The following is a 25,726-nucleotide window of genomic DNA, read 5'->3' as shown; positions in this document are numbered from 1 at the left end:
ATTTAAAAATAAATAAGTAATAAAAAAATAAAAATAGGATCAATAAAAAAAAGATCCAAATCAAACTTCTAGAGATGAAAAATACAGTGTTTGTAGTGAAAAATACACTGATTGGGATTAACAATTGATTAGTCATTGCAGAAGAAAAGATTAGTAGCTTGAAGGCATAATAATAGAAACTACAATGAAGCATGGGAAGGAAAAAAATAAAAAGAGCATCAGTGAGCTGTGGGACAACTACAGGCAACCTAATATACTGGTAAGTGGAGTGCCTGAAGAGGTGCGGGTGTGGGAGACAAAAAATATTTGAAGAAATAATGGCCCAAACTTTCCAAACTTGATGAAAATTATAAACCTACTGCTTCTCCCTCTCCCACTCCCCCTGCTTGTGTTCCCTCTCTTGCTGTCTCTCTCTCTCTGTCAAATAAATAATTAAAATCTTTAAAATAAAAAAAAAAAGCTTGAGTGGCTAATATATACAATATAGTGATCCAACAGGTTTATACATTATGCTATGTTCACCAAAAGTGTAGCTACCATTTGTCCTAATACATTGCTATTATAGTGTTATTGACTATATTCTTTATGCTGTACCTTTTATTCCCATGACTTATTCATTCCATAACTAGAAGCCTCCTCTTCACCCAGTTTGCCCAGCCCTCCATCACCTCCTCTGGCAACCATCAGTCTGTTTTCTGTATTTATAGGTCTGATTCTACTTTGTTTACTCATTTGTTTTTGTTGTTGTTTTTCAGATTCCACTTATGAGTGAAATCATATAGTATTTGTCTTTGTCAGTCAGTCTTATTTCACTTAGCATAATACCCTCTAGGTCCATCCACGTTGTCTCAAATGGCATGATATCATTGGTTTTATGGCTGCATAATATTCCGTTGTGTATTCATACACACACACACACACACACACACGCACACACACACTACATCTTCCTTATCCATTCATCTATGGATGGACACTTGGGTTGCTTCCATATCTTGGCTATTGTAAATAAACCTGCAGTAAACAGAGGGGTACATACATCTTTTAAAATTAGTGTTTTTATTTTCTTTGAGAAAATACCCAGTAGTGGAATTACTGGCTCATATGGTATTTCTAATTTTAATTTTTTGAAGAACCTTCATACTGTTTTCCACAGTGGCTGCACCAATTTACATTCCTACCAACAGTGAATGTGAGGGTTTCTTTTTTTGCACATCCTCACCAACACATGTCTTTTTTATTTTAGCCATGCTGACAGGTCTAGTTGTGGTTTTGATTTGCATTTCCCTGGTGATTAGTGATGTTGAACATCTTTTCATGTGTCTGTTGGCCATCTGTATGTTTTCTCTGGAAAAATGTCTATTTGGGTACTCTGTCCATTTTTTAAATCGGATTGTTTGTTTTTTTGGTGTTGAGTTGTATGAGTTCTTTATATATTTTGGAGATTAGCCCCTTATTGGATATATTATTTGCAAATATCTTCTCCTATTTAGTAGATTGTCCTTTTGTTTTGTTGATGGTTTCCTTTGCTGTGCAAAAGCTCATAAAACAAGTCTTAATACATTTGAAAGGATTCAAATAATACAAAGTATGTTCTTTACCTAAAATGTAATTATATTAGAAATCAATAACTGGATGGGTTAGCCTGGTGATGGGTATGAAAGAGGGCATGTACTGCATGGAGCACTGGGTGTTATACGCAAACAATGAATCATGGAACACTACATCAAAAACTAATGATGTAATGTATGGTGATTAACATAACATAATAAAAAAAATATGAAAAAAAAAGAAATCAATAACTGAAAGATCTCTGGAAAATCTCCAAATATTTGGAAACTAAATAATACACTTCTAAATAATCCATGGATCAAAAGAGAAACCGGAAAGGAAATTAGCAATATTTTGAATTGAATGGAAATGCAAAAGCAAATAAAATTTTGGGGATTCCATTAAAGCACTATTTTGAGGGAAATTTATAGCACTAAAACCTACTTTAGAAAACAAGAAGGATCTTGGGGGCGCCTGGGTGGCTCAGTCAGTTAAGCGCCTGCCTTCGGCTCAGGTCATGATCCTGGGGTCCTGGGATCCAGCCCTGCCTCAGGCACCCTGCTCAGCGGGGAGTCTGCTTCTCCCTCTCCCTTTGACCCTCCCCCCTCCTCGTGCTTTTGCTCACTCTGTGTCTTTCTCAAATGAATAAATAAAAAATCTTTAAAAAAAAGAAAGAAGAAAGATCTTGAATCAATGAGCTCAGCTTCCACCTTAAGAAACTAGGAAAAAGAAAATTAACACCAAAGTAATCAGAAGAAGGGAAATAATAAAGATCAAAGTGGCAATCAGTGAAATTAAAAAAAAAAACAAAACAGAAAAACAATAGAAAAAAATTAACAAAACTAGAAACTAGTTCTTTGAAAAAGTCAATAGATAAACCTCTATCCACACTATTAGAAAAAAAAAGAGAAAACCCAAATTACTAGTATTAGGACTGAGAGAGGTGACATCATTATCTATTTGAATGATATTAAAAGGATATTAAAAGGATAATAAGAGAATGTGAGGAACATTTTATACCAAAAAATTTGTGAGCTTAGATGAAATGAACAAATTCCTTGAGAGACAAATTACAAAAACTTAAATAAGAAATAGATAACCGGGGCACCTGGGCGGCTTAGTTGGTTAAGAGTCCAACTCTTGGTTTTGGTTCAGGTCATGATCTCTTGGGCTGTGAGATGGAGCCCCGCCTCAGGCTCCGTGCTCAGTGGGGAGTCTGCTTGAGATTCTCTCCCTCTGCCCTGCTCCCCACTCTCAAATAAATAAATAAATCTTAAAAATGTATATATATAGCCTAAATAGCGCTATGTCTTTTAAATACATTAAAAATGTGGTTAATATCTTCAGTGGTAGATTCCACCAAACATTTAAACAAGAAATAATGCCAATTCTACATGAACTCATCCAAATAATAGAAGAGAATGGACTACTTTCCTAACTCATTCTAGTTGGCATTGCTTTGATGCCAAAATCAAAGACATTATAAGAAAAGTTCAAGCCAATGTCCTCATGAAATAAATTAAAAAAATTTTTTTTTTGAGAGAGAGAGGGAGTGTGGGAGGAGCAGAGGGAAAGGGAGAGAGAGAATCTTAAAAATGCTCCACGCCCAGCACAAAGCCTAACATAGGGCTCAATCTTATGACTCTTAGAGCACGACCTGAGCCAAAATCAAGAGCCTGATGCTTAACCCATCCATGCAGGCACCCCATAAACAAAAAAATTTCTAAATAAAATTTTAGTATATTAAATCCAATAATATGTTAAAAGGATAATATATCATGACTAAGTGGAGTTTATCCCAGGAATGCTTGGTTGGTTTAACATTTGAATATCAATGTTTCCTATGTTAACAAACTAAAAAATAAAACCATATAATTATCTTAGTAGATGCAGGAAAAAAACATTGACAAAATCCAATATTTATTCCTGATACTCTTAACAAATTAGAAAAAAAAGGGAATTTCCTCAGCCTGATAATGAACATCTACAAAAACCCCACAGCGAGCCTACCTAAGATCAGAACAAGACAGGTATGTCTGCTCTTACCACTTCTATCCAGTTGTGCTGCAGATTCTAGCAGTGTAGTCAGGCAAGAAAAAGAATTAAAGGCCTCCAGATTGGAAAGGAAGACATAAAACTGTCTTTATTTATAGACCACAGGTGATCTATGTAGTAAATTCAGTGAAATCTACAAAAAAGCTATTAGAACTAATAAATAAGCTTAGCAACATTCAGGATATAAGATCAATATACAAATATCAATTATATTTCTATATGGCAACAACAAGCTATCAGAAATTAAAAATTTTTAAATAACAGTACCATTTATAATACATATAAACATATAATATTACATATAATAAAAATATGAAATATTTAGGGATAAATCTGATGGAAGGTGTGAAAAAACTATAGCCTGAAAACTAGAATATAATGCTGAGAGGAAGTAAAGAAGACCTAAATAAATTGGAGAGCTATCTCTTGTTCATGGGTTGAAAAACTAACATTGTTAAGATGTCAGTTCTCTTGGGCGCTGGGTGGCTCAGTTAGTTAAGCGACTGCCTTCGGCTCAGGTCATGATGCCGGAGTCCCGGGATCGAGTCCCGCATTGGGCTCCAGGCTTGGCAGGGAATCTGCTTCTCCCTCTGACCCTACCCTGTCTTGTGCTCTCTCTCTCAAATAAATAAATATAATCTAAAAAAAAAAAAAACGATGTCAGTTCTCTCCAAATTGACCTGTAGATTCAACACAATCCAAACCAAAATTCCAGAGGCTTTTTCTGGGTAGAAGTTGACAAGCTAATTCTAAAATTCATATGGAAATGCAAATGACTTAAAATAGCCAAAACAACTCTGAAAAAGAAGAATAAAATTGGAAACTAACACTACCTGATTTGAAGAATGATTTTAAAGCTGCAGTAATCAAAACAACATGGTACTGGTGTAAAGACCTACAGATACATCAGTTGAACAGAATAGAAAGTCTAGAAATAAATTCACATGCATATATGTACATTTAACAAAGGCACAAAGGCAGTGCAGTAAAGAAAGGATAACCTTCTCAACCAATAGTGCTGGAACAATTGGATATCCATATGCATAAACATGAACTTCAATCTACATCTCACACCACATGAAAAAATAACTCAAGTGGATCATAGACCTAACTGTAAAACTACAAAATAGGGGCGCCTAGGTGGCTCAGTCGTTGGGCGTCTGCCTTCTGCTCAGGTCATGATCCCAGGGTCCTGGAATCAAGCCCCGCATCAGGCTCTCTGCTCAGCAGGAGCCTGCTTCTCCCTCTCCCTGCTGCTCCCCCTGCTTGTGCTCTCTCTCTGTCAAATGGTTAAATAAAATCTTAAAAAAAAAAAAAAACTACAAAATATATAACTTCTATAAGAAAACATAGGAAAAAGGATCTGTGACCTAGGTTAGGCAAAGATTTCTTAGATATAGCACCAAAAACAAAATCCACAAAAGAACAAATTGATAAATTAGACTTCATTAAAATTAAGAAATTCTTCTTAGAAGACACTATTAAGAAAATGAAAAGACAAGCCACAGCCTGGATGAAAATCCTTGAAAAAGATATATAGGAATTGTATTTAGAAGAAAGACTTTTAAAAAAACTCAATAATAAGAAAATAAACCAGTTTTTAAAATGGACGAAAGATATATGGATGGCAACTAAGCACATGAAAAGATACTTAAGACCATTAGTCATTAGCAAAATGCAAATAAAACAGTGAGTTATCACTCTACATTTATTAGAATAGTTAAAATTAAAGGGCTAACTATACCAAGCATTGATATGGAGGAATTAGAACTAAATACACTGCTGAGAACATAAAATAGTAAAACCACTTTGGGAAACAGTTTGGTAGTTTCTTTAAAAAAGTTAAACATATACCTATCATATAGTCTAGCCATTCCGTTCCTAGATATTTACCCAAGAGAAAGGAAATATATGTCCATATAAAAACTTGTGCACAAATGTTCATAACAGCTTTATTTGTAATAGCAAAAACTGGAAACAACTCAAATGTTCCTCCAGGTGAATATTTATCCATTGCTATATGTCCATACAATGTAATACAACTCAATAAACAGTAATGAGCTATTGATACTTATAACAACATGGATGAATCTCAAAATAATTAGGGTGAGTGAAAAAAGCCAGACAAAAGAAAAAGGAATATTGTGTTAGTCTGTTTATAAGTAACTCTAGAAAGTGCAAACTAATTTATAGTGACAACAGGTCAGTGATTGCTTGGGGATGGGGAAGCAAGGGAGACACAGGAGGGAGGGATTACAAGGAGGTACAAGGAGATTTGGGAGTGGGGCGCCTGGGTGGCTCAGTCTGTTAAGCATCTCCTTTCAGCTCAGGTCATGATCCCAGGGTCCTGGGATTGAGCCCCACATTGGGCTCCTTGCTCAGCGGGGAGCCTGCTTCTCCCTCTCCCTCTCCCTCTGCCTGCCACTCGCCCTGCTTGTGCTCTCTTTCTCTCTCTCTCTATCAAATAAATAAATAAAATCTTTAAAAAATAATAATATAATAAAAAAATAAAAAAACAAAGAGACTTGGGGGTGATAAATATGTCAACTGTGTTGACTGTGGTGATGGTTTCACAGGCATATCTATATGTAAAAACTTATCAAATTGTTTAAGTATGTGCATTTATTGTTAATCATACTTAAAGCTGTTTAAAAAATCAACAGCATAAGAACAGATTAGGAAATATCTTGTTTAATATTAATTTTAGGGGGACTTGTGTTTCAATTGAGTCAAAAGTAAAACACAGCTGACATAAATAACTAATGCAGCCTCGTAGTGCATTAATAGGAATATGGTGTCTTATTAGAAGAACATTAATTGCAGTCTGAATGTGAAAATAGGTCCAGTGTACTTTATGTGGGAAAGAAGCAAATTATGAGGTCCACATTTTATGCAGGTGTCAAGGGCAGAAAGAGTGATGATAAAGATTTAAGTTCTCAATCATCTGGAAAACCCTTAACAAGATATAGCCAAATAGGGGCACCTGGCTGGCTCAGTGGTAGAGCAGCATGCGACTCTTGATTTCAGAGTCATGAGTTCAAGCCCCACATTGGGTGTGAAGCCTACTTTTAAAAAAAAGGTTTAGCAAAACGAGTATTTACTGAATATCTACTGTGTTCTAGGCACTGTGCTAAACATGTTAACTGTTACGGTGAGGTAGGTACCATTTTTCAGGTCATGAAACAGAATCTCAGAAAAGGGTTAGTATTTGGTGAAAAAGAGCTAGTAAATGGCAAAATCAGAATTAGAACTCTTTCTACTTACTATGTAAATGGCTTCTTCCTTTTTTTAAAAAAAGTTTTTTCCCCTAGGGATTTTGGGCTAACAGAGAGTTATTGAACTATTGCATAAAGAGGATAAGGAGATTGTTTTGGCTTTTTTCCCCCATTTTATTTCTTTAGCCAAGATATGACAGACATTGTGCCAGGAGCTGGGAATGCCCTCAAGGAGCTCATGACCTAGTGGGAGAAACAAGAAGTTACAAACCACAACATAGAGAGCAAAGCTATGACTTGCTCAAGGAACTTTCCAAGTCTGTGATTCCTCCAGTGTTTACAAGGTCCTCCTTTAAATGGATGTGAAATCACTAGTAGAGAGAATCAGGCAATCAGCTGCTTACTGGTTATCTAAACACCAGGTACTACACAACAGCCCAGGGTTTGAACCCATGTCTGAGTATGAGCAGGATCACAGGCTGTCACAGTTTGGACATTGGAGGCTACTTCCAAATAATCAAAACCACTAGTGTTAAATGCTAAATATGCCAATGTCCACCATCCATGATAAATTCAAGAGTAGAAGCATGTGCAAGGTGGTAAAGATTAGGGAATAACATAATAGGATTTACATTTTAGAAAGTTCAACCTGACATTATCTAATGCACATCTGTCCTTTCTGATTATTCTATAACTGGTATGTTCCAAAATTTGTTAATGAAATGAAATAAGACAAACGACATACATGAAATAAATTTTCAAAAATTAAAAATGAAACCATGGAGTCTTACCAGATTGTCTTGAGATAAATAAAAGGGTGCAGAACACCAATACTTTAGTAGACAGAGGAAAACTTGCACAAGGACAGCACTCACCTTGTTGACCATTTAACCAGTAGATCCTAGCAAGTTTCTTGACACATGGTAAGTGCTCAATAAATAATTGTTGAATAAATAAACACAGCAGTGGGATTCAGTATGATAGGTACTGAAAAGTGTCTCCTGGATTTGGGGATTAGATCATCGGTAACTTGGCAAAAGCAGTTTTCATTGAAATGGAATTACCCTTTTTTTTTTATTTTTTAATTAACATATAATGTATCATTTGTTTCAGGGGTATAGGTCTGTGACTCATCAGTCTTACACAATTCACAGCACTCACCATAGTACATACCCTCCCCAATGTCCATCACCCAGCCACCCCATCCCTCCCACCCTCCTCCACTCCAGCAACCCTCAGCTTGCTTCCTGAGATTAAGAGTCTCTTATGGTTTGTGTCGCTCTCTGGTTTCATTTTGTTTCATTTTTCCCTCCCTACCGCTGTCTTGTTTCTCAAAATCCTCATATCAGTGAGATCATATGATACTTCTCTTTCTCTGATTGACTTATTTCGCTTAGCATAATACCCTCTAGTTCCATCCATGGAATTACCCTTTAAAATCACTATGTGTGGGGCACCTGGGTGGCTCAGTCGTTAAGCGTCTGCCTTCGGCTCAGGTCATGATCCCAGGGTCCTGGGATCCAGCCCCACGTCAGGCTCCCTGCTCTTCGGGGAGCCTCTTCCTCTCCCTCTGATCTTTCTCCCCGCTTGTGCTCTCTGTCTCAAATAAATAAATAAAATCTTTAAAAATAAATAAATAAAATCACTGTGTAATCTAATACTGAAGTAAATGCTCACTTTGTACAATTAAGTACTTCTGATGCCAGTTGTCAGTAGACACATAACTATTTTCTATATTTTTAAAACACTTATTACACTGCTTTGAAACATTTACATTCTAGAAAATATACATGCATACATAAATATGCACTGTATTCATATATACACAGTGAAGTTTCTCTTTCCATTCCCCCTCGTTTCTACATGCCCCCACCAAACAGGTAATCACTGTCAATGGTTTCTCATGTGTCTTTCTAAATTTTCTTTATATCTATTCAAGCAGGCACAAGCATGGATTCTTATTTTTATACGTTTTTTTTACTCCAAAGGCAGCATTTTGTACATACTCTTCTGCACTTCGCTTTTTCATATAGTTATCTCTTAGAAATCTTGCCAAATCAATAAAGAGCTTCCTCATTATGTTTTACTGTTGCATACTGTCACACTGTGTGCATGTGCCATAATTTATTTACCCTATCCCCTATTGATGGGCATTTATATTGTTTTTAAACAATGCAACAATGAATAACCTCCACGTGTATTATTTCTCACATGTACATAAATACCCAGGAATTTCTGGATCAAACATGTCTTCATTTATAATTCCTATAAATGCTGTAAATTACTCTTCATAGAATTCTACCAGAAGATGTGTGTCAGTTTGTATTTCCACAGAGACGTCACTAACAAAGTTTATTTTTGAACTTTTGGATTTTGTCAATCTGACGGGTGAAAAATAATATCTGAGTGTAGTTTTAATCTGCATTTTCCTTGTTGACATTGAGCATCTTTGCATTTGTTTAAAAACTATTTGCATCTTCTTTCTATCAACCCTTAAGTTCCTTTACCTTGACTTGTTTGTCATGGTTTGGGTTCTGCTGGAATCAGAGCCCAAAGGAAGGATTTGGGTGTGCGTAGTTTATTTGGGAAGTGATCTCTGCAAGCAGGAATAAGCCAAAAAAGAGTGTGTTTTCTGTGTAGTTGCTGTAAACCAGGAGGACTTGAATCTACCAGGTTCTCCAAGAAGCATGCAGAATGCCTCCCAGAATTATCCTTCCAAAGAATGGAAAGCTAGGACATTTATTCTTAGTCCTCCATTAGTTGACGGCTGCCCCAGAGTTGTTACACTTCCTCACACTTCTGGACCACACACAGGGCTAAGAGCTTGATGGCCTTGAAGAAGGCCCTGAGATAAAAAGCTCAAAGAAGCTAGATATGAGCTTGAAGTAAGATGCTGCCCCTAGGAATCTGACCTTACACAAAACCATCCACCATAGCTCCTGCTGAAATCAAAGATGGGCCAAAGAAGTGGTATGGGGCAACAAAGGATCTCCAACAGTAATCTTTTCTCTTAGTGACTTCTGTTGACAGGAACATAGTGTAATAGTGAGTTATAAATATTATCCCTGGTTTATAATTTTTCTTTTAGTGTTTTTAAAATAACAGCTTTATTGAGATATAATTCACATATCTTACAATCTACCCATTAAAAGTGTACAATTAATGTTTTTTAGTATACTCACAGAATTGTGCAACCATCACCACAAAAACTTCAGAACATTCACATCACTCCAAGAGAAACCGTGTATCCATTATCAGTCACTGTCAATTTCAGCCCTCTGCTCCCAGCCCCTGGGAACTACAAATCTACTTTCTATTTCTATGAATTTGTCTATTCTGGGCATTTCATATAAGTGGAATCATACAACATATGGCCTTTTGTGACTGGTCTCTTTTATTTGGCATATTGTTTTCAGGGTTCATCCGTGTTGTAGTATATAGGAGTACTTCATTCCTTTTTACTGCTGAACAGAATCCCATTTTATGCATATACCACATTTTATTTATCCATTTATCAGTTTATAGACATTTGGGTTGTTTCCACTTTGGGGCTATTTGGAATAATTCTGCTGTGAACATTTGTGTATAGATTTTTGTGTGGAAATACGTTTTCACTTATTGCTCATTTCATACCTATGAGTGGAATTGCTGGATCATATGATAACTATATATATCCATTTGAGGAACTATTTTCCCAAGTGACTGTACCATTTTACATTCCTACCAGCAATGTGTGAGGGTTCCAATTTCTCCATATCCTCACCAACACTCTTCGTTGTCTGTCTTTTTTTTTAATTTTAGACATTCTAGTGGGCATTAAGTAATATCTCATTGTGGTTTTGATTTGTATTTCTCCAATGGCTAATGATGAGCATTTTTTCATGTGCTTATTGGTCATTTGTACATCTTCTTTGAAGAAATGTCTATAGAAATCGTTGCCCATTTTTCAGTTGGGTTATTTATCTTTCTATTTTGAGTTGTAAGGGTTCTTTATATGTACTGGATACAAATCCTTTATCAAATTATGAGTTGCAAATATTTTTCCCACTCTAAGGGTTGCTATACCTTCACACGGCCCTTCCTCTGTGTGTGCGCTTCCCTGGTTTCTCTTCCTCTTCTTTTTTTTTTTTTTTTTAAGATTTTATTTATTTATTTCTCAGAGAGATAGAGAGCACAAGCAGGGGGAGTGGCAGGCAGAGGGAGAGGGAGAAGCAGGCTCCCCGCTGAGCAGGGAGCCCGATGTGGGACTCGATCCCAGGACCCTGGGATCATGACCTGAGCCGAAGGCAGTCGCTTAACCAACTGAGCCACCCAGGTGCCCTCTCTTCCTCTTCTTATGAGAACACCAGTCAGGGGCACCTGGGTGGCTCAGTCGGTTAAGCATCTATCTTCAACTCAGGTCATGATGTTAGGGTCTTGGGATCGAGCCCCATGTCAGGCTCTCTGCTCAGTGGGGAGTCTGTTTCTCCCTCTCACTCTCCTTCTGTTCTCTCTCTCTTGCAAATGAATAAGTAAAAATCTTAAAAAAAAAAAAAAAAAAAACACCAGTCAGATTAACACCCCACACTTATGACCTCATTTAACCTTAATTACCTCTTTAAAGACCCTATCTCCAAATACTGTCACATTCTAAGGTACTAGGCATTAGGGCTTAAAAATAGTTTTGCTAGGCTGGGGTGGGGTGGTGGGGAATGGACACAATTCAGTCCATAATAATGGCATACAGTTGTTCACAGTATTCCTTCATAACTTTTTTTAGAAGTAAAGTTGCCAGTGATGCCCTCTTGTTCATTTTTTATTTTAGTAATTTGCATCTTTTCTCTTTTTTTCTTGGGCAGTCTAGCTAAAAGTTTAATTTCATTAATCTACTCAAAGAACAAACTTGGTTTTGTTGATTGTTGCTATTGTTTCTGTATTCCCTATTCATTCATTTCTGCTGTAGTCTTTATTATTTCCTTTCTTCTGCTTATTTTGGATTTAGTTTGCTCTTTTTCTAGTTTTTTAAGGTAGAGTTTAATTATTTATTTGAGATCTTTCTTCTGTTTTCATATAGGCACTTACAGCCATAAATTTCCCTCTGAACACTTTAACAGCATCTCATAAGTTTCCATACATTGTGTTTTCATTTTCATTTATCTTAAAGTGATATCTAATTTCCCTTGTGATTTCTTCTTTGACCTATTGGTTATTTAGGAGTGTGTTGTTTAATTTCCACATATTTGTGAATTTTTCAAATTTCCTTTTGTTGTTGATTGCTTATTTAAACCCATTGAGGCCAGAGAATGTAATTTGTAAGATTTCATTTCTTTTAAGTTTATTGAGGCTTGTTTTATCATCTAACAGATTGTCTATCCTAGAGAATATTCCCTGTGCACTTGAGAAGATTGTATTCTGCTTTTGTTAGAAGAATGTTTTATTGATATCAGTAAGTCTAGTTGATTTATAATATTTTAAGTCTTTTGTTTCCTTGTTGATCCATCTCCCTAGTTTCTCTATTCATTATTGAAAGTGGAGTATTATAGTCTCCACCTATTACTATTGAATTGCCTATTTCTCCCTTCAGTTCTTCAGTCTTTGCTTCATGAGTCTGGGGTTCTATTGTTAGGTGCATATATGTTTTTAATTGTTATGTCTTCCTGGTGGATTGACTCTTTTATCAATATAAAATATCCTTCTTTTCTCTAGTAATAATTTTTGTCTTAAAGTCTATATTTTCTGATATGGCCACTTCAGTTGTGTTCTAGCTACTGTTTGCTTGGTTATAGTGTGTTTTGTCATACAGGTTTCTTAAATTTTTGTGTAGTTGAATATATAAAACTTTTTCTCATGGCTTCTGTGTTTTGAACAGTAGTTTGACCTTTTCCATTTTAAAGTGATAATTAACTCTTCTGTGTTGTTTCCTATTATTTCTATATCTTCAGTTTTTAAGTGTGTATCTTTAGTCCATTTGACTTTGTTTGGTATTTAGTGTAGGATGTGGGTCCATCTTAATTTTTTTCTTATATATCAAATTGCCTCAGTACAATTTATTGAATGGCTCATCTTCATTGCTGCTTTGAGCTGCTACCTTTATCTTATACTAAATTCTCTTGTGTATTTGCATCTATTTCTTACTGTCTTTTTTATTCTATTATTCTGTTTGTCTACTAATGCACTTATTGACTGAAGTTTTATAGTAAGTCGTATTATATCATCATACTAGACTCTCCTCATTTCTATTATTTTTCAGAATGTTTCCAGCTATCCTGGTGTGTTTATTTTTTTATATCAACATCACATCAATTTGCCTACTTTACACATTGTAATAATTTTAATAGTAATTCTAATAACATCTATACCTGTTGGTATTTTCCTAGGATCACATTAAATTTATAAGTTAACTTAGATTGATTTCATCTTTTTGACATCAAATGTTCCTGCTCAGAAACATGGTATGTCTTGACATTTGTTCAGTTCTATTTTCATGATCTTCAGAAGTATTTTTTTAATTTTTAGAAATCTTTAATATGAAAAGTTAAAATACATATAAAAATAGACTAACAATCAACAAAACTAAAAGGCAGCTATGGAATGGGAGAAGATATTTGCAAATGACATATCTGATAAAGGGTTAGTATCCAAAATATGTGAAGAATTTATAAAACTCAACACCCAAAAATCGAATAATCCAATTAAAAAATGGGCAGAAGACACGAATAGACATTTTCCCAAAGAAGACATGCAGATGGCCAATAGACACATGAAAAGATGCTCAATATCACCAATCATCAGGGAAATGAAAATCAAAACTACAGTGAGATATCACCTCACACCTGTCAGAATGGCCAAAACCAACAACACAAGAAACAACAGCTTGGCAAGGATGTGAAGAAAGGGGAACCCTAGTGCACTGTTAGTGGGAATGCAAATGGAAGCAGCCACTGTGGAAATGGAGGTTCCTCAAAAAGTTAAAAATTAGGGCGCCTGGGTGGCTCAGATGGTTAAGCGTCTGCCTTCGGCTCAGGTCATGATCCCAGGGTCCTGGGATCGAGTCCCGCATCGGGCTCTCTGCTCCTTGGGAGGCTGCTTCTCCCTCTGCCTCTCTCTCTCTCTCTCTCTCTGTCTCTCATGAATAAATAAATAAAATCTTTAAAAAAAAAAAAAAGTTAAAAATTAGAGTGCCTTATGACCCAGCAATTGCACCACTAGTTATTTACCCAAAGAATACAAAAATACTAATACAAAGGGATACATTCACCTCAGTATTTATAGCAGCATTATCTACAATAACTAAATTATGGAAATAGCCCAAATGTCCATCAACTGATGAATAGGTAAAGAAAATGTGGTATGTATATATACACACACACACACACAATATATACACATACACACACACAATGGAATATTACTCAGCCATAAAAAAGAATGAAATCTTGCCATTTGCAGCAACATGGATGGAGCTAGAGTTATTATGTTAAGCAAAATAAGTCAGAGAAAGACAAATACCATATGATTTCACTCATGTGGAATTTAAGAAACAAAACAAGCAAAGGGAAAAAAAGAGAGAGAGAGGCAAACCAAGATACAGACTCGTAACTATAGAAAACCAGCTGATGGTTACCAGAAGGGAGGTGGGCGGGGGGATGGTTAAATAGGTGATAGGGATTAATGAGTGCACATGTTGTGATGAGTGCTGGATATTGTATGGAATTGTTGAATCACTATATTGTACACCTGAAACTAATATTACACTGTATGTTAACTAACTGAAATTTAAATAACTTAAAAAAAATAGACTAATATAATGAATGAACACCATGGACCTATCATCCAGCTTCAGAATTATGAGCACATGGCCAATATTATTTAATCTTACTTTCTCTCTCCTTCTTTCCCTCAATATGTTAAAACAAATCCCATATTATATTAAGAAATATTGTAGTTTTTGGCATACAGTTGTGTATATTTCTTATTAAGCTTATTCCTAGGCATTTTATCTAACTATTGATTGTTGCTTATATATATGAAGATTGATTTCTGTACATTAACTTTGTTTCTTTTCATTATTTTAAGAATATTGGTCTCTGCTAATTTGAATTCAGTGATTTGAAAAAATAAGGTGAATCATCACCCTTCATAATTTATCAACTACATTTTACCTATATGTTTTCCTGGGCTATTAGAAATATGCTAAAATTATAGGTATAAACTACTGTAGTAAGTTACTAGCCTTGTTCCAAACAATACGATTGTGGCCTGAAACATAATGACCAACAGCAAACTCACCTGGGATTCGTATCCTGTAAGATATGACATGAAAAACTGTCTTCCAGTTTCCTGCAACATTGTAATGTTGTATGAGCCGTTGCTGGCCTCTGTTCTTCCTATAGACTTAAAATCACTCCCTAGTGGTAAAGTCTCCCCCTCAGAGAGGCACATTAACTCTTCTGAGCCAGTAGGGGACCATTTCAATTTTTTAGGTCTTATGAATAGCATTGATTAGAGGATCAGGAATCACACTATGGTATGAATACTTGTTTTTTTAAAGGTTTTATTTACTTACTTGAGAGAAAGAGTGAGAGAGAGCATGCACGAGTGGTTGGGGGGGTGCAGAGAGAGAGGGAGAAGCAGGATCCCCGCTGAGCAGGGAGCCCGATGTGTGGCTCAACCCCAGGACCCTGAAATCATGACCTGAGCAGAAGGCAGAGGCTTAACTGGCAGAGCTACCCAGGCACCCCTGAATACTTATTTTTTAGGTAATTCCTAATGTAGTACCATCAGTATCCTGCTCTTTAGAGCATTTTTTCTTTTCAAGCTCGCAGGGAGTTTTAACGGTCCCTTTTGACACTTGCTGGTATTAATTGATTAAGCTGTTGTGGAAGAGTGGAATCAGGAATTGGGGGTCTATACTCATTTTGGAAAACTCTAGTTGGCTTTAGTGTTTATGTTCCCCATAGCCTGTGTCTGAAATGGCATGTGGTCTTTCTGGGCTGAATTATTTTCTGAATCCAAATAGGAACCTTCTTTTGGATGTACCTGGTATTACATAGGTAAATTAATTCATTTGTTCCAAAAATTGAGGCAAACTTTCCTTCAGAGAAAAGTGCTTTCTCCTACATTGCAATGACTTAGTTTGCAGGACACCTTTTAAATGACAGAGTCATCCGAACAGAGATAAATATATTTCATTAAAATACAACATTAAGGGGAACTGTGGAGATAGTTTTAAATGGCACGTAATGATATCCTTGATGCCACATCATATGACTTTGACCGAGTTAAATGATGACTACTCCTTAATGTAGTACTACCTACCTCGTTGAGTTTTTATAGGGATTAAGTGAATTGATGTATTTAAAGTACTTAGACTAGTACCCAGCACATAACAAAAACCTGAATATAGAGAAACTGACTTCCTTAAAATAGGTCAAAGATAAAACTGAAATTTTACAATCTGCTTTCTCTCACCTCATTCTTACTGAATTAACTTCCTTCCTGCATATAAAATAGTTTCTAATTTGAACAACCTCTTTCATTTTCAAGATTCACCAATTCTCAGTCCAGCTAATTCTGCAATCAATTTAAGTGGAGCTCAGGACCTGACCCGGAATAAGAATGTTGTGAATCCACTGGCTTTATCTTTGCAGGTGGTAGGGAAGACTTTTGCTGCAGGTGATGTTTTCCTCACTTATATTTCTTTGATAAATATGGTCTATGATAGTATGTAGTCTATAAGAGACTTGTGTGAAATCTCATTGACAAGTTGGTAGAATTTGTCCGTTCTACAGTTAGGCATCAGAATTTATCCTGACCACTTTTATTCTTAGTCTGTTCCAACAGTTCTTGCAGGATCTACCTTCTGGTTAGATTATAGATTTGAACAAATGGAATCCAAGTTTTTACAGTATTAAAAAAGTTAATAAAATTATGGATCCTGGCAGTAACCAGCATGGTTGCTAAAACCATCAGATGAAGGGCTGATGGACAACTTTATTTTTTTTTAAGATTTTATTTATTTGACAGAGAGAGAGAGGACGAGAGAAAGAGGGAGAGAGAGCACAAGCAGGGGGAGCTGCAGAGGGAGAGGGAGAAGCAGGCTGTCCGCTGAGTAGGGAGCCCGATGTGGGACTCCAGCCCAGAACCCTGGAATCATGACCTGAGCCGAAGTCAGACACTTAACCGACTGACCACCCAGGCACCCCAATGATGGACAACTTTATAATTTGAGAATTAGGTTAACAACTCTTGAACCCACCGATTGATCTTAACTTGACAAGAAGAGAGAGAGCCGGGGCACCTGGGTGGCTCAGTCATTAAGCGTCTGCCTTCGGCTCAGGTCATGATCCCAGGGTCCTGGGATCGAGCCCCGCATTGGGCTCCCTGCTCGGCAGGAAGCCTGCTTCTCACTCTTCCACTCCCCCTGCTTGTGTTCCCTCTCTCTCTGTCAAATGAATAAATAAAATCTTAAAAAGAAGAAGAAGAAGAGAGAAAGCCAGTTATTGTGTGTCTGCTGATGGAAGAATATGACAGTATTTATGAGATACTCTTGCCCAAAAACCCAAACCTAAATCTGAGCAAGCCTCTGTATCTAACAATTAGTATGTAGGAAATAGAGGGGATGTTAAATGACGCCATAGATAGCCAATCAGCAAAACTCAGAAAATGAAAAATTCTGCCAGATTTTCAGGAAATTAATTGGAAGAAAGAAAAAGAAGGGGAATCCTATAGATTAAACTAGGTTCCAGGAGGGAAAAAAAGGTTGCAACTGATACTCTACAGAGTCTGGAAAACTCAGCAAAAATGACATCATCCTAAATCTCGTTGCAGTATGACCTTATCCTGATTCAAACAAATTATTTTTAAAATTTGTGAGACAGTCCATGAAATACGAACACTAACTGACTATTGTTATTATATTAACAAATGTGAGCTTTTAAAAAGTGGGTTTAAGGGACATAAAAACTAAATTCAACGTGTAGATCCTTTTTGAACCCCAATTTGAGGAAGTCCACTGTAAAAAACCATTTCTGAGCTAACTGGGGGGAAATTTGAACACTACTGGGATATTTGGCATTAAGAAATTATTAATCACTGTCAATTTTAAGTATAATAACGATATTATAGTTATGTTTTTAGGAGCTCTTTTAGAAACTCATACAGAAATATTTATGAATGAAAGAATATAAATAAGTTCGCTTCAAAATAATCTAGAGCAGTATGTGAGTATGTTGTGTGAGGAGGAAGAGAGACAAAGTATCTTAATCTATATTTATCTAAAGCAAGATCAGCCATGTGTTGATAAATGTTGAGGCTGGGTGCTAGGTATGTAGTTTATTATATTATTCTCTCTACTTTTGTATATATTTGAAAATTTCTAAGATACAAAGTTAAAAAAAAAAAAAAATGTTCTCTTTCTTCCACCCACCATCTCCAAAGACATCACTGAAAATGATTCTAAAAGATCTCTTGGGATCCTAGAAAATTATTTTTAGGTGAAATTTCATTTTAAAAAGGGTGCTATTCTGATGGTCGTAGTCTATTTTACACCATGGGGCTGTCGTGTCAGTGAGATGTCTTTGAATCCTGGAGGGTGAGGTTGATGGTATGGTTGCAGCATCACGGAATACAGTGTGCTGCCCAGCCCCTGTTCTGAGTGTTTCTCTCGTGTGTTACAGATGCTGCTAATGGAAACAGTAGCCATGGTGGAAAGAGCAGTGCATCCAGCTCCACTCCAGTCCGCCCAGGGAATTACTCTTTGTCACCAAGACCTAGCTATGCATCTGGAGACCAAGGTACAATATCCATCTTAGAGTTTTGAAATAATGCATCTTAATTATGGAAGAAGTGCTATGGAGTTTGGAATGATGAATTATCTGACAGTGCACTCCTAGTTTTTCCTTAGCTTCTCATCCAAGGTTTTGAAGGTTTATGATTGGTGTGAACAATAATGGTTAAATATCTTAGTGATTTACAAGGATGAGCCTAGCTAGAAAATAATGTTGAAACAAATGTATAAGGAAGTGTCTTGAAAAACCATGAGCTTTGCTGACCAGAGTACAGCGATCAAGGTTCCTCCTTATTGCGTGACCCTGAGCAAATCTGAGCCTTCCTTTCACCAGATACAAAATGGGTATAACAATATACTTATCCTACAACTTCACAGTGTTGTTGATAGAATTAAATGAAATAATCTGGGTAAAATTGTGAAAGGTAAAACAGCGTACAAATGTTAGGTGGTGGTGTTAGGGTGACTTTTTCTAATTTTATCTTTACCTCTAGAAGAGTGGCTCAAACTTTCTGAGTATAATCAAATTAAAGGCTCTATGTTACTTTGAATTCTCTCCTTTCTTCCACTACTAAGGACAAGGCTCATCTTTCTTTTTGTCTTCAGCTACCATGTTCATTTCTGGGCCACCAAAGAAACGACACCGGGGATGGTATCCTGGGTCACCTGTCCCACAACCTGGTTTAGTTGTACCTGTTCCTACAGTTCGCCCTCTTTCAAGAACTGGTAAGATTTCAACAGAAGATGGGTTTTCAGTTTTCAGTTTTTTTGAATTAGCAGAGGTATCTTCTACTCCTATTCTTTTCCTGAACCTTTGAAGATAAATTTCCTTAACCAACCATTGTGTCCAGTATTATGTAAGGAAATTTATCATAGCTGATATTTTGTCCCCATCACATCTGCCTTCCCTAAAAGTGCATGTGCCATCACAACAGATCTTAATTCACCACCTGGCTTTGTTTGGAACCACAGTATCGATAAACCATTCTTTATGTAGGGCATGATGCTACTAACCCACCATCATAGGGCACAAATGGGCTTGCTTTGCCATTTGTGGTGTTAGACATGTTCTCCTGTTATCTGGTTCCTTTTATTTCTGGCCTGGATGGCTTAGTCTGTGGCTAGAAACCTGAAAAACCAACTGGTTCTCTTTTATAATAGCCAAGCCATGGCCATTGGGTACCTACTGGTAAATGTTTAAATGCTGGTCTACCTTGCTGTACTAAGCACCGACATATGTAAATAAACCAATTCTAAGGCATAAATGGGATTCTTTAAAAATTTAAGTTTGTTTAAATAGTTTTAAAGACTACATAGTGATGCTGTATAAACAAAGAATTATGCCAATATGTTACTGTGTTTGCCTCTGGGTAGTACTGATTAATGATGAGTTTATTCTTCTTCCTTCTTTTCTATATTTTTCAAATTTTCTATGATGAGTAAATAAACCATGATAATTGGGATGGGGATGGAGGGAATTAAATACAAAACAGAATCCAAAAGATTGCATGTGGAAAAACAACTAGAAGAAAAAACTAGTTATCTTCAGATGGTGTGATTATGATTGGGGTTTTTTCCTTCTGTTTTTCTCACTCTTAATTTTATATAATAAACATGAATTACTTTAATTAAAAAAAAAAACAGTGAACCGTTAGGCTTCTAAAACTTCTCTATTAAAAGTATTAAGACTATGTTGATTTCAATGGTATTTCATTTAGCTTTCATGTCTAATCCTTCTTGTCAAACAACTTTTTTTCCAGAGTCCCTTTTATCTGCCCCAGTTCCACAGACCCCATTAACTGGAATTTTACAACCTCGACCCATTCCTGCAGGGGAAACTGTAATTGTTCCTGAAAACCTGCTGAGTAACTCAGGAGTTAGACCAGTAATTCTGATAGGTAAGGGAAAGGAATTCCAAGTTGCCTGTGTCTGCTGGGATCTGAGACTGTTTCTCCATTTCAGTGTTTGTGTATTTATCCATATGTTCATGCATATCTTCGTTTATCCATATATTGATTTTTTCAGCTTTTATTGGTCAGGTCACTCATGCTGTTAAGCATGTGACTGGGAGTAAGGGAAAGTCTTTTTGCCCACAGGGAGCACTGTTTTTAGTGGGGAGTCTGTCATGTAAATAAGTACAATATTGTGAAACTTGAGCTAGTAGAGGTTCACAACCAAGAACTCCAAAAACTCAAAGGAGAAAGAGCTTAACTCTGCCTGGAGGGAGTCTGAGAAGATTTGTCAGAGGTGATGTTTCAGCTGGGTCCTGAAGGGAAAAGGACGTTCCAGTCAAAGGGAGCCAAACCACAGAGAAAAGAAACAAGCTGAACCAGCTTACAGGCCCACTTTGGGAGAACTAAGAGGTCCCAGAGTTGCATGGGGAAGCGTCAGTGAATTGCTCATCTTTACAGAGTCTGAGTCCTTCCGAACTATAAGTGGAGGTATAGAAATTTAGAGGCCCCTAGAATCCAGGACTAACTTAGTGTTTTTCAGACCCACATCAAGAATGAGCTTATCCAGGGACTATCCTAGGTCAGAAGGAGACTTCCTGCTTTACCTCTGGGACTAAATAGTTGGGGTGTTTAAGCCCCACTGGATCTTTAGGGTATGTCTATATGAGGTGTTACCTGCTTCTTTGGGTTGACTTGAGCCTACAGACATGGATGGTTTTGCTTCAAGTCCTGTCCTTTATCAGGCTGTCCTACCCACTGCTCCTGGGCCTATAGGCACTGGGAGAATCCCAGTTGTTTAAATTCCATATGGTCAGGACCTTTTTATTAAACATTTGAGTGGTGTGCATAATGGAGCTAAGCCTTGGAAAAATATGTAGAACGTGGGAACCCTTTGGTGTCGGCCTTTTTGAAAGTCTCACAGAGGGACTGCCCCTGTTTTTAACCACACCACCAAAACAGGGTATATTTTCAATATATTTTTGTCCTATCTACTTCTAAGATAATTTAAGGCTATTTACCGACATTTGAGAAGAGAACATAAAAATAACTAAGATAGCATGAAGGGTAGGAACCTGCAAGTACCTGTGACTAAAAGAATATTGCTGGTCATCAATGAGTTTGTTAGCTTCTTAAAATGTTTAAGAAAACCTCAGGAAATGAAATAATGTTATTGTGGTTTGTTATCTGGCTTCTTATGTGGAAAGAAACTTGATCAAGAATTTTATTGGAAAATATTTTATCATTGCAGTTTTGCCAAAGGACACAGAGATGTTTTGCAAATTTTCATCAATCCTCTGTGGCAGATATATAACATGTCCCTTCTGTGGGAAACAGATGGTATCATCTGAGTCTTTTGCTTCCTGTTCATTTGATTTAATATAAGGGTAGAATTTGGAAGCATCTGAGGGAATTCCCTAGAATATTTGAGTGATTTTGTTTGGCAGCCATCTCAAAGGGCAGGAAGCTTTGTTCAGCATCTTTGATCCTAGTTGGGCACGCGTACCTGGTTGGACCTGAAAAAGAAATGTTGAACTTTATTGACCTGCTTCTATTGGGGCAGGCTATGGCACTTTACCCTATTTCTATGGAAATGTTGGTGACATTGTTGTGAGTCCTCTGCTGGTGAATTGCTACAAGATTCCACAGTTGGAAAACAAAGATTTGGAACACTTAGGGTTGACTGGCAGCCAACTCCTGAGCGTGGAAAACATGATTCTTCTGACGATACAGTATCTTGTGCGGCTAGGTAAGCGATTTTCAATAATTATTTGGTGGTGATAATTTTTATTCTTTTTTGCATCATGCTTTTTTCCTTTCTTTCTTCACTTTCTCACATTCATCCACTTGTCCATCTCTTACTTTACCCTTTTCATTTCTAATATTCCTTTCCTTCAACCCTACCCTCTATGACTGTTCCCTTTCTTTTCCCATTTCTTTCCCACTCCTTTCTGCCATTTGCCTTCCCTCCACCTCATTTCTCTGACCTCCCTAGCTTCTCGCTTGCCTCTTTGAGTCCTAGAAGAGGTAAATTGCGCCACCTAGTGTCCAGTCTCATGATGATCCTAAGGTCTCCAGAGTAGTTCATACAGGCAGAACTGCAAAGGGCTGGGCCATGGGCACCCTCCTCCCTTGGGGAGTCTGGTCAACCACCCTTCCGAGAAAGTGCAGCTGTCATCTGGAATGCAAATGAGGCCATTGCCTTAGACAATTATTTTACAGTTTTCTACTTAGCCTTTTTATCTTGTTTAGCCACTGTCCCTACATCCATTTTTTTTCTTCTCCAGCTACACCCCTTTGATGTAGTCCCATCATGTTTTTCTTCATTGAGGCAGTATCTGTGGACCTCCCTGAAAGGCTCTTTAGGCTGTAGGGTAAGGGGGATACATAGGTCATGAACCCTTCACTTCCTCCATTTGGTAAGTCCTCCTGAGCTCCATAGTGGGTGTATGCAGGTGCCCTGACAATGCTGTCAGTGGCTCAGCAACATTTACATTGCAATGTCCTTTATTTTGCAAACTGCAGCAGGTCATCTAATATGCAGCCTAATTATACACTCACTCTAGGACTTCAAGCCACTGATTTACTTAGGAAAATGCTCAAGATGTAAAATTATACATAAGAAATTTTATCTGCGCTCTTGTGAATTATTTTAATGTTTGAAAATAAATGAAGTGTTAAATAATGAAAATACTGGGCTAAACAATGTTAAAAACAAAACAAAAGCTTCAGCCGGCCAGATTCAGTCTTTGGACCATCAGCTAGCAACTGCGGCTGTAAGGCTTGGTGCCCTGAGAATCTGAAGGCCTGCTTTGACATGAGCTTTTGAAACTTGCAAGGCTTCGGATATCTCACAAACCACTTTGATGATAAACCTAGGACTTGCTAATCATGCTGATGAGTGGGTAATAAAATTATAAAAACCACCTGTGTCTGCAGCTCATTTGGTGTCATAATTTTAATTGCTGCATACACTGACTTCGACTATATTCCGAGATCTAAAACCAGCTTCTCGATGCATCCAGAATTCATAAAATGAGCCCGCATAGAGTAATGCTATTGGCAAACCAAGCCAATCAGTACAGCATTTTTTTTCAATCTTAATAACAATTTAAAATATCAAAGTCTTAAGTTAATTAAATGAACTAAATGGTCAAAACAAAATGTCTCTTCTCAAACAACTAAAAGCTCTTATCTTAAAAAGAGAGAAATCTCCATTCAATTAGACCTCTCTGCCTGTGGGATCCGTTCTTTCTAGAGTTTTACTGACAAGCAATTAATATATCTCTCAATGTGCAACATGAATGGCTATTTCTTTTTCTTTTTTTTTACCTAAATTTTGTATGTGAGGACAGCTCTTCTCCTCAGCAACTTTCTTCTGGTGTCCTTGAGTTTTTGTTTGTTTGTTTGTTTTGCCTCCAAAGGTTTTGAAGAAGGCAGCAAGAACATTTTTTACATATGCTATAGATTATAGATAGACTTTTAAAAAAAAATCCAAGCTTTTAAAAGAACAGGTCTAATACTATGATGGCTCACTTACCTGGACATAATAGAGAAGAAGAAAAGCAAGATTCTTCAGAAGGAAGAGGCCTTTAACTACAGTTACTTTAAAAAAAAAAAACAACAATCTGTTATTTCACAGCCTGAAAATCTTTTGAAGTAGAAAGTAAGATCAGCAAATCTGGTGATTATTGGAGGGCTCTGGGTCTGTTGGAACTTTGTCTCTTCTTATTTAGGTAGCCCTATCTGAAAAGCCATAAGAACTGATGCCTAGGCTAAGCTGAGTTACTGGAGATCAGCAGTTGATGGGGGAAAAATTAGTATTATCAAGCTTGTGGGAAGCGGAGAAAAAGCTCCTGCAATTTAGCCATAAAGGCTGAGGATGAAGAAATGATGGGAGGTGATTGGAAGCAAGGCATTTTGCTCTCTTGCCTCATTTAAACTTTGATACATTTTCCTCTATTTCTCAATTCTTAACAATAATCCAGTCAAAACTCTGTAAAGTTAGTTTTGAGGCAATGGAAAAATGCTATGAACATGTTTCATAATTTTATATTCCCAGAATACCTTTAAATTTGAAATTGATTATGCTGAGAACATGTTACTCAGTCATGGTTTGGAGCGGTCTATGGACACACCTATTCAGGCTTCTGAGCCTTCAGGTCTATGAGAGGCTGTAGGGAATGGCAGCAAAGCCACTTGCTTTTGAGCTGTCATTTGTTCTGATGAAAGGAAGCTTTAAATGACAGCCACCTTCCCTTCATCTCATTTGTACTGTGCATTTGTACAGTCAGGGCAAATCTATACATTTGGAGCTCACTACCTAGCATGTACCTAGTGACCACTAACCATGATGCTAATTTGATAAAGCAAAACGAAGACAGAAGAAGCCTTGGTGGCTCCCAGGTGATAAGAAGGCATCCACCTCCCTCTAGCAAGTGACTGGGTAGGACATAAGAAATAGGAACACAACGTAAGCATTGCAGGGTTCTTGCCCTCTTTCCATGGATAGCAGAAAAAACTCTGAGGGGATTTTAGTCTCCCTCCCTCTAGCCTTTAACCAATCATGGAAAAACATATTTTCTCCAATTTAAATTATTTTTAAAATATATAATATTTTATTTACTTTTCCGTATCCTGAAAATATAACTAAACCTTCATTTTCTTACTTTCCCAGAGAATATGGGTAGGGGCCTGGGAGGCCACTTAAATCCCTATTGAGGAAGGAAAGGTTTCTGACTCACTCAAGGCGCCTTCTCATACAAAAGTCCAGTCCCTTAAACCTGTATTCTTTCCCAAGCCCTGGGTTCTGAAGTTATTGCTTGATCTCAGGTCACAGGCACTGAGGGGTCTAGCAGAGCCTGACTTTCAAATCTCAGGTCTGCACAGCAAAAGAAATGAATGAAGAGTGAAGTGAGCATAGTCTCACTGGTTTCAATTTAAACTAAATGTAGTAGGAGTTCATTTGAGTCACTTGGATGTCAAACATTGACTTGCTTGTTTTGTCCTAAAGACTGGTTGAGTTTCTAAAGAGAATCAGAGAAACAAAATCCCCCTAATCCAGGGACTGTAGGTCACCCATATAAATTTAGCCATAACCGCAGCTGGAGGAGAGGACCAAATGCCATCCTTAACAACCCAGAATGCTGGGGAATAGCTAGATGACAGTGACATTCTCTATCGAGGGA

The 25,726-nt window shown here is 37.1% G+C and overlaps 1 protein-coding gene across 8 annotated transcripts in view; it reads left to right on the top strand.

Annotated features, from left to right (window-relative positions):
- GREB1L (GREB1 like retinoic acid receptor coactivator) overlaps positions 1 to 25,726 on the top strand; it is a 268,425-nt gene that overhangs the window by 163,526 nt on the left and 79,173 nt on the right. For all 8 annotated transcript variants that reach the window (XM_032421407.1, XM_032421404.1, XM_032421406.1 and 5 more), the window contains 5 exons: positions 16,347 to 16,475; positions 18,479 to 18,595; positions 19,195 to 19,314; positions 20,349 to 20,486; positions 22,102 to 22,287. In XM_032421407.1, coding sequence (XP_032277298.1) covers positions 16,347 to 16,475; positions 18,479 to 18,595; positions 19,195 to 19,314; positions 20,349 to 20,486; positions 22,102 to 22,287 — 690 coding nt within the window. The remainder of the gene's footprint in view (positions 1 to 16,346; positions 16,476 to 18,478; positions 18,596 to 19,194; positions 19,315 to 20,348; positions 20,487 to 22,101; positions 22,288 to 25,726) is intronic.

Source organism: Phoca vitulina, unplaced genomic scaffold (genome assembly GCF_004348235.1).
Source record: "Phoca vitulina isolate PV1807 unplaced genomic scaffold, GSC_HSeal_1.0 scaffold24, whole genome shotgun sequence".
Classification (NCBI taxonomy): domain Eukaryota; kingdom Metazoa; phylum Chordata; class Mammalia; order Carnivora; family Phocidae; genus Phoca; species Phoca vitulina.
Note: the sequence above shows the minus strand (reverse complement) of the source record. Positions and strands in the feature narration are given on the sequence as shown.